General features: G+C 38.6%; 2 protein-coding genes across 2 annotated transcripts in view; one reads left to right on the forward strand and one right to left on the reverse strand.

Annotated features, from left to right (window-relative positions):
• LOC144959193 (uncharacterized) overlaps positions 1–2,914 on the forward strand; it is a 4,331-nt gene extending 1,417 nt beyond the window's left edge. Inside the window, exons 2-3 of the mRNA XM_078891737.1 lie at positions 1–226; positions 2,838–2,914. The exon at positions 1–226 is cut by the window's left edge and continues 477 nt beyond it. Of these exons, the coding sequence (XP_078747863.1) occupies positions 1–226; positions 2,838–2,914 (303 nt within the window). The remainder of the gene's footprint in view (positions 227–2,837) is intronic.
• Positions 1–9,963, reverse strand: part of LOC144958907 (acyl-CoA 6-desaturase-like) — a 53,238-nt gene extending 43,275 nt beyond the window's left edge. Inside the window, exon 1 of the mRNA XM_078891192.1 lies at positions 9,726–9,963. The gene's annotated coding sequence lies outside the window, so the exon portion shown is untranslated. The remainder of the gene's footprint in view (positions 1–9,725) is intronic.
• Positions 9,964–10,000: the final 37 nt, after the last annotated feature.

Raw genomic sequence — 10,000 nt, forward strand, 5'->3', positions numbered from 1 at the left:
AAAGATAAATCAGGTAGACTCCTCTTTGAGGTGGAAGAAATCGCCAATAGATGGAAAGAATACGTGGAGGAGCTATTCAATGCGGACAGAGGTGACAACCATATACAGTCCTTTCTACGGGGACCCACAATCCTAAGATCAGAAGTAGAGAAAGCCCTATACTGCATGAAAACAGGGAAGGCAAATGGAATAGATGGGGTGTCAACAGAAATGCTGCAAGCACTGGGTGAATTTGGTGTTGATGTGATAACGGACCTTATGAATGAAATTTACGAGTCAACGCACATCCCAGAAGACCTTCGCACTTCTATCTTCATACTGCTACCCAAGAAAGCGGGTGCAATTGAGTGTTCGGACTACAGAACAATCAGTCTTATGTGCCATCTACTGAAACTCCTCCTGACAATAATCCTGAAAAGAATCTCGTCAAAAGTAGATCGTGAGATTTCAGAACAGCAAACTGGATTCAAAAAGAACAGTGGCACCAGGGAGGCAATTTTCGACTTAAAAATCCTGTCAGAAAAATACTTAGAGGTCCAAAAAGACATATATGCCAGTTTTAATGACTACTCAAAGGCATTTGATTCTGTTAGTCATCAGAAACTTATCCAGGACCTTGTGGCAATAGGTGTGGAAGAGAATGATGTGGCTCTAATCGCTAATCTGTACTGGCAGCAAAAGGCTCAGATAAAAGTGCAGGCAGATACAACAGATGCAATTGAAATCAAGAAAGGAGTGCGCCAGGGATGTGTTATGTCTCCTTGCTTGTTTAATTTATACACAGAGTCTATTTTTCGGCAAGTAGAAACAGCACAAGGGTTGAAGGTTGGTGGCCACAACATCAACAATCTACGTTACGCTGACGATACTGTCCTGTTGGCGGAAAGTAAGGAAGACCTACAGAAGCTACTTTAAAAAGTGAACGAAGAGAGTAAAGAAAAGGGCTGTTCATGAATGCGAAGAAGACAAAAACAATGGTGATAACAAAAAAGAAAGAGCCCATAGAAATAGATATAGAAATAGAAGAGTGTCCAGTGGAACAAGTAAAGGAGTTCACGTACTTGGGGCAGTTGGTAACATCCGATTCAAAGTCTGACAAAGAGATCAGGAGACGAATAATGCTGGCCAAAAATGCGTTCATGAAACTAAAGCCAATCCTCAACAACACAAATACCTCCATCAGAACACGAATGAGATGCACCAAATGCTATGTGTGGTCCATTTTCTTTTATGGTTGTGAAACGTGGACACTAACCGCACAGACAGAACAACGTATTGAAGCTTTTGAGATGTGGACGTACAGGAGAATACTGAAAATACCTTGGACAGCAAGAAAAACAAACATCGAAGTCCTCGACCTAATGGGCCAAAAACAAAAAGAACTTCTTTTGACTGTGAAGCACAAAAAGCTGTCATATTTTGGACATATGCGAAGACATGATAGTCTCGAAAAAAGGATAATGGAGGGAAGAATTGAAGGAAAGAGAGGCAGAGGAAGACAAAGGAAATCCTGGACAGATGGCATCAAGGAAGCTACAGGACGGCGCATGGCAGACTGTAACGAGGCTGCAATGGACCGTGAAGGATGGAAGGCCATGACATCCGACCTCTGGAAAGAGATGGAACCCGGGTAAGGTAAGACCACAAAACAAACGCACACACACACACACACACACACACACACACACACACACAAGCACAATGTCCTACTGTGACACACATTTGATGACATCAGCAAAAAAGGCTAGACAATGACAACCTAATTGAGCTGAGCTTGTGAGCTTTTTAAAATATATATAGCGCAATATCCACTAAACGTGCTCAAAGCGCTTTACAAATGGTCCCTGACCAACAGCAACACTAAACATGTAAAACTAGACATGACGCCTGTTTCTGACAGAGACGACGCAATTAACGGCAAGGTACTCAATTTACACCTCTGTACGGAGAGAGAATGTGAGTAAAGAGCCTTTTCCAAGGACTCAGCTATGTGTCGAGCGAGGCTCGAACCCAGGACCTTCCGATCCGAAAGCGAGTGTCATACCACTAGACCATATAGCCATATAAACTAATGTGACCCGTCGCCTCCAGACGGTGTCAAATCAATGACGGGGTGTTGTCTGTTGCAGACAATTCCGTTTTAAGTCTACCCTACAAAATCTAGGTTACAATTAAAGTGAATCCTGAGCTGTAAGAAATAGAAGATAGTAAATAAAAAATAAATTCAACAGGTATTGATGCTATGTGTTTAGATAAAACACTCACAGCATCCGCCAACCAAATTAAACATCATCATCATCATCATCATCATCATCAAGTGCCAGGCCTGTTGCAGACATCGGCGATCATGTCACTCCAACCATATCTGTCCTCAGATCTTCTCAATATTTCGATTCCTGTTCTTCCTCCACCAATCCATCCGTTCAGATTGTCAATGTAATCTATCCTCTGTCTCCCTTTTCTTTTCTTCCCAGCACCTTTACCCGTAAGTACAATCTTTTCAATTCCGTTTTTTTCTGTAAATATGTCCGAAAAATTTTAACTGTCTTTTTCTGATGGTGTTTACCAAAGTTGGTCTTACTCCAATTTCTTTTAATAGGTACCTCCTCGTTTTTTATTTTATCTTTCCATGAGATTCTAAGAATGCGTCTATGAAACCAAATTAATTTCGGCTGCAGTTATTCTACGTTCACATTCTTTGTTAATCTTCCAACACTCGCTGCCATAGAGAAGCATAGACCACACGTATGATTTCATTACCCGGAGTTATGTAGCCATCTCGATGTTTTAGTTGTTCATGATTTGCTTTAATTGATTATATGTGTTCTTTGCTAAAGCAATTCGATGGTCGGAATACAACGAGGAGCTGTTCCATGATGAAAGAGGGACAAACCGCAAATCCATAACTCCATAGAAGGACCACCTATCTTAAAAGCTGAAGTAGAGAAAGTACTCAGAAAGATTAAGCGGGTGAAAGCACATGGACCTGACAATATTCATGTAAAATTGATTGAAGCACTTGGAGATGGGGAATTGATAAATTACCTGAAATGGTGAATTTAATTTACGATTCTGGGGAGGTACCCATTGAAATGAGCAAATCAATATTCATCATGTTACCAAAGAAACCGGGAGCCAACGAATGTGGACTTCATAGAACAATAAGTTTAATGAGTCATATTATAAAAATCTTGCTTCGTATCTTGATGGAGAGATTGAGGAATAAGATCAGATCAGAAATCAGTAATCTTCAATTTGGATTTGCACCAGATAGTGGGACAAGAAATGCTATTTTCACATTAACAACATTAATAGATCACTATCTTGAAATGCAAAAAGATGTTTATATATGTTTTATTGATTACAAAAAGGCCTTTGACCGTGTAAAACATGCAAGAGTTATTGACATTCTGCAAAAGTTGGATATAGATGGCAAAGATATTCGACTCGTTAGAAATATTTATTGGGAGCAAAAAGTGGCTGCTCGAATTGATAGTGAGGTCAGCGAGTACACACACATACAGCGAGGTGTGAGGCAAGGATGTGTCCAATCTCTCGACCTTTTTAATATCTACAGCGAGTTCATTCTACATAAAATACAACTGAAGGCAGGAGTGAATATAGGGGGACATATCATCAACAACCTAAGATATGTGGATGACACTGCTCTAATCGCAGAATCATAAAAAGAGTTACAGGAACTACTCGATAATGTGACCAAACATAGCGAAGACATGGGGTTAGAACTCAATGTGAAAAAAACAGAATGTATGGTTTTGAGCAGAAATAATGTTAAACCACCCTGCAAATTATCCTATCAAAACGAAGAGACCAGGAGAGTTGAGAGTTTTACATATTTGGGATACATTATTACATCTGATGGTAGATCCACCCATGAAATTAAAAGAAGAAATTAAACATAGCAACACACAAAACTGTGTGTCACCTTTAGCGTTCATAATCTTATTGATAGAATTTGGTCAGAATTTATCACTAACTGGCTGTCTAAAAACAGTAACAAAGAGCAGAGTGACGTCAATTTCGTTCTATCCATACAACCCTGATAAGGACAGCTTCAATAAAATACAAAATAGTAATACAACACGTCTGACATTCTGGAATTAAACTGACAATTTTTCTGTTTTTATTATTGGCTGAAGAAGGGTTTTGAACCCGAAATGTTCCAGGTTTAGTATTTGTTGTATTTTTTGGAAACTGTGATATAACCATGTTTATAGTGAATTCATTATCTACCAAAGGCTACAACTACAATAGTGCTGAACATTGGGATCGCTGACTTCATATCTCTCTCTCTCTCTCTCTCTCTCTCGTTCTCCCTTTCTCTCCCTCTCTAACCCCTCTTCCCCCCCCCCCCCCCCCCTCCAGCCATGGCGAAAGTGAGGCCAATCAATGACAAAGAGGGCGTAGTAAGACAAACAATTTTGTTTCTTCTTTCAAACAAATTAACGAGTTATGGCCAACACCTCCTACATACATCCTCTTGTCATCTGTGCATACATGCATACATTATGCAAATTAATCCATGTGAAGGACGAGTCGTTAACAAGGACTCTTATACAAGGTAGGTGTAACTAACAGTACCACCACAATTACAATTACCATTACCACTATCACCATCACTAACACAACCACCATTACCATCACCACCACCACCACCATCATCACCATTACCACCACCAATCACAACCACTATCACTACCACCACCACCACCACCATATGACAATACGTGACAAGGATGTGATTGCCTGCCTACACACCTATAATATATAATATATAACATATAGAACATTATGTATCCCCTGTCCTCTCTAAATGGTATGATGTCCAGGTGGTTTATAATAGGATTAACATTGAATTTATAATAATAATAATAATAATAATAATAATAATAATAATAATAATAATAATAATAATAATAATAATAATAATAATAATAATAATAATAATGAAATTAATAATAATATTGATAATAATAACCTTTCAACATTTCCTGCTTACCTCAACAGTCCATATTCTTGACCCATATGTGTCTACCATAACAGTCCATATTTCTGACCCATGTCTACCATAACAGTCCATATTCTTGACCCATGTCTACCATAACAGTCCATATTCCTGACCCATGTCTACAATAACAGTCCATATTCTTGACCCATGTCTACCATAACAGTCCATATTCCTGACCCATGTCTACCATAACAGTCCATATTCTTGACCCATGTCTACCATAAGTCCATATTCCTGACCCTATGTCTACCATAACAGCCCATATTCTTGACCCATGTCTACCATAACAGTCCGTCTTCCCGACCCATGTCTACCATAACAGGCCGTCTTCCTGGCCCTATGTCTACCATTCAAGAGCATTTTCCTGCCTACCTCAACAGTCCATCTTCCTGACCCATGTCTACCATAACAATCCTTCTTCATGACCCATGTCTACCATTCAATAGCATTTTCCTGTCTACTTCAACAGTCCAAATTCCTAACCCTATGTCTACCATTCAACATTTCCTGTCTACCATAACAGTCCATATTCCTGACCCATGTCAACCATAACAATCCGTCTTCCTGACCCTTTGTCTTCTATAACAGTCTTTCTTCCTGACCCAATGTCCATCATTCAAGTAAATAATGACCCAGACCCAAAAAGTAAAAAAAATATTTTAATTAAAAAAAAAAAAACACACAAAAAAACATGAACTTTTATTTAGCGTAACATCTATTAAACATACTCAAAGCGCTTTATATTAAGTCTCCATCCAACAGCAACATTAAACATAAAAGACGAGACATAACATCTTTTAGGCTATATTACAAATTTTTCTGACACAGACCATGTTGCTAATGGCCAGGTACTCATTTTACACCTGCATAAGGTGAGAGAGTAAAGAGCCTTTTCCAAGGACTCAACCATGCACTACTCAGAGCGGGACTCGAAGCCAGGACCTTCTGATCTGAAGGCGGGTGCCATACCACAAGACCGCATAGCCACATCAAACCACATAAACACACCCCACCCTTATTCTTCTATTAATACGGAGTTATAGTTAGACACCGAAGCTCGCCTAACGAACGACTTGCCCAACACGTGACCATTTTTTTTCTCGCGTCCTCTCGTCTAATCTCGTCACTCCCGAATAGAAAGAGGAGGCGGAGCTCATATGATATAACGCAATGAAAGTTCTGTCCGATGACGGGTGGGGGGATATCACCTCTCCAAAACTTACCTTATTATATGAGATCTTGAGATTCTTATCCAATCATCGATTGCTCGTTTGACAGTTCGCTTGTGAACAGTTAGGAGACCATCTCTTGATTTATGGGCAGGCGGCTTTGCGTAAAGGCGGTGAGTGTTGTATACATCAAAGAGTACCGCTGACCGATGGGTAAATAGTGGTTGTGTAACCCAAAAGCCCTGCCGTCTCGACTGCAAGGTCTTGTATGTAATAGTTGCGTCACCATCTCAAGGCTCAGGAATTAATTAGTGAGCTGATTCAAACAATGTGGGTTTCAAATTTATCGTATACGTAATCATTTGGAAGCTACAGAGAAAGGTGTTTTTGTGTAATCCCTTTCACACACACACACACACACACAAACATATACAAACAATACACAAACAATACACATCCCTGGTCATCTATTGCCTATATTATTAATGTTAATATATACATTCCATGCTGATTGTCACTACCCCCCCCCCCCCCCCCCCCCCCCCCCCCCCCCCAACCATTTCCACCATCCAAGTACCAGCGGCCTTTTCTCTTTGATTTCGTATCATGGTCTACCCGAAGCCCAACACCTCGATCGTTTGTGGGTCAACCCACCCCCCCCCCCCCCCCTCCCCCCACCTTCCCCCGTAATCAATTTATAATTTTCTCTCTGTATAGAGCGCCACATGCACAATTATATACTATTGAATGACACTGACCTTGCCCCTCCCCTAACACAAGCCAACAGCAACCCAAGCTATCCTCTATCACGTGACCTTAGATCCGATGCTGCATACCGCTTGAGAGTCTTCACTATCCAGATCTCGTTCATGGTCACGTGAGAAGGCTATATCCGTTCGGGTTCGGCGTTCGGGTTCGGCGTTCGACCCGATTTCGTTAAAAGCCTAATGACATTGACAAACGTTACGTGATTAAAGGCTATCACTAATGATCTGCATGCAGTTCAGTGGGTACAGATTGTCAAAATCAGTGATAACACACACACACACACACATATATATACACACACCTAAGTCCTTCATAGATAATGTTATGATCAATGGTGACAATGACCTGTAGAACCATTCTAGAACACCAAACTATTTCACCAAGTCCTTCATAGATAATGATATGATCAATGGTGACAATGACCTATATAATAACTCTAGAACACCAAACCATTTCACCAAGTCCGTCATAGATAATGTGTTATGATCAATGATGACATTGACCTATAGAACATTCTAGCACACCAAACATTTCACCAAGTCCTTCATAGATAATGTGTTATGATCAATGATGACAATGACCTATAGAACCATCTAGGACACCGAACTATTTCACCAATCGACCGTGGATTCCAGAGAAAAAATATTCCAGCCCTGAAAACCCATATCCAAAATATTTTAAACCCTGAAATTTTTAAAAGATAAAAATTCCTATCTAGCCATCTGTATGTTGCTCATTGACCCATTTACTCGCCTGGAATGTGCATGCATACAATGATACTGGGTTTTAAAATTCGGACTCACTCGTTACCAGCCAATTATTTTTATTTCAGCCATTAAAAAAAAAATTTAACTGTGATATAACCCGGAACATGCTGTGAAATTTTGTCAACCCCAGGCCCTCATCTGTTCCCTGAAAAAATTGCCTGAAAATCCGCGAGACGTTTGGGTCCGGGTCCAGGGAGGAGCAAAGATCCCCATTTCCCAGAATATTGTCTTAGAATTTTACCAATTCAATAGGCTGTGAAACAAAATGAAAAATTGAAAAAAAAAATTTCTTTTTCCAGCGGAGCGAAATTGCTGGAAATGCGGCATTGCCACCAAATTCACAGGCCTGCAACCCAGAATTCTGGGCTGGGCCAAGAGGTCTGGCACCAATGCAATCGACATATGACCTCATAGCAGCATAGCACAGCAGCAAGATCTTTGCTTTGTAACCAAGCAGTACCAAGTTCCAATCCATGGCACCCTGTGTGGCTTCGAACTAGTTACCTCACCCTGGCTTTCTTAGCGGTGCTGCACTGCACTGCAGCTGACATCTGGGTTATTCTAGTCATTCCTTGGAATAGACCCTAAAGACTAAATTCCTCATAGAGATGAATCAAAAGATTTTAACTTTAATCTATTTAAAAAAAACTCTAATGTGAAAACAGCCCATTATCAGTGAGGAGAGGGAGTTCAATGACTTCACTTAAATTTTCTAATTCAATAAAATATATTTTAAAACATTTTTTTTTCATCTCACAAAACACCAGACAGAAAGAGATGACGTCATCCAAAATGGGTGTGATCGACCAACCCATTGACAGGAAGTCTAATTTTTGAAACTTCAGTAGAATTATTTTGTTTAGTTTTAATCCGTTCAATAATAATAATAATAATAATAATAATAATAATAATAATAATAATAATAATAATAATAATAATAATAATAATAATAATGATAATAATAATAAAATAATAAATGTACTACTACTACTACTACACTACTACTACTACTACTACTAATAAATAATAATAATAATAATAAAAATAATAATAATACTTTAATACTAATAATAATAATAAAAATAATAATAATACTTTAATACTAATAATAATAATAATAATAAAAATAACAATTAAAAAAATTACAGATTAGGCCTATAGAGAACTGGCTCAATCATGCCACTTTGGTGAAATGAAAGAGGACAACAAACTTTCTCAGGGTTGCTGGCTGGAGCAGATTTCTTTTACACTGATATTTTGAAAGTTGGATTTTAAAATACTCTATATTCTATATACAAACACATCCATGGTGAATTGAAGAAAAGTCTTGAGATTTATTATCCCATTTTCTTTAGGTAGCTTATTAATTCGGGTTTAATCCCTCTGCCCCCCTTCCCCCTTGTGCCCAACACTCCATGCATTTTCCCAGTTTTAAATTATTTTCACTGATATTTTGAGAGGACGATTTTAATTAGAAACAAAACCAATGACAGTTAAATACAATAATTGAGATTTGTCCTCAACGGACACAATTATTAGGCTATATCGTGCTGGCACCGTGTCATCAACATGCATGCCATTCATAATTCCATCTGATTGCATGTCAGTATCTTAGAGTTAGAGTCCGTAGGCCACAGCATAATGTTTATTTATTGGAAAAATAATTTTATCATTATAATATCTTAGCTTCCCTGCCCCCTCCAAAGTACATTAATCGCGTTTTTTAATAGAACGAGTATAGATTAATCGTAATTAAACACTGGATATAGCCAATATTCACGAGACATTCTATCGAACTCAATTGGAATTCTGACGTTTGGGATTTCTATTATGAAACGTATCCATGTCCGTGAATCCATGGTCACCAAGAATGTTCAACTGCACATAGAGATACATAAATTTCATATCGCAAATAAAAACGGAGAACAAATAATTTACTTATGAAAATTCAACGCTTATTCTTATTTGTAAATATACAAAAAATCTACCTACCTAAATATAGTGTAATCTTTTTTGCAGAGAATTTCCTCGCCAGTAGGATCAAGGTGGACGGACATGAACTAAAACCTGCTTCTCAATTCTCAAGGCCAGCCGGTAATCGTGACCTGTGACACGGTGAACTTTGGGGTCAAGTCAAATCGGGCGATATCTATCAACTTTAACTTTATGAATGTGAGTCAACGGGGTTGGAAAATCGAACAAAAATATGGTTAGTCACATAAGAACGGTGTAGATATCTAAACATATTTTTAAATCCAAAGTTATCA

This window comes from Berghia stephanieae, chromosome 13 (assembly GCF_034508935.2).
Source record: "Berghia stephanieae isolate SIO BIC M18660-M18661 chromosome 13, UCSD_Bste_1.3, whole genome shotgun sequence".
In the NCBI taxonomy this organism is placed as follows: Eukaryota; Metazoa; Mollusca; class Gastropoda; order Nudibranchia; family Aeolidiidae; genus Berghia; species Berghia stephanieae.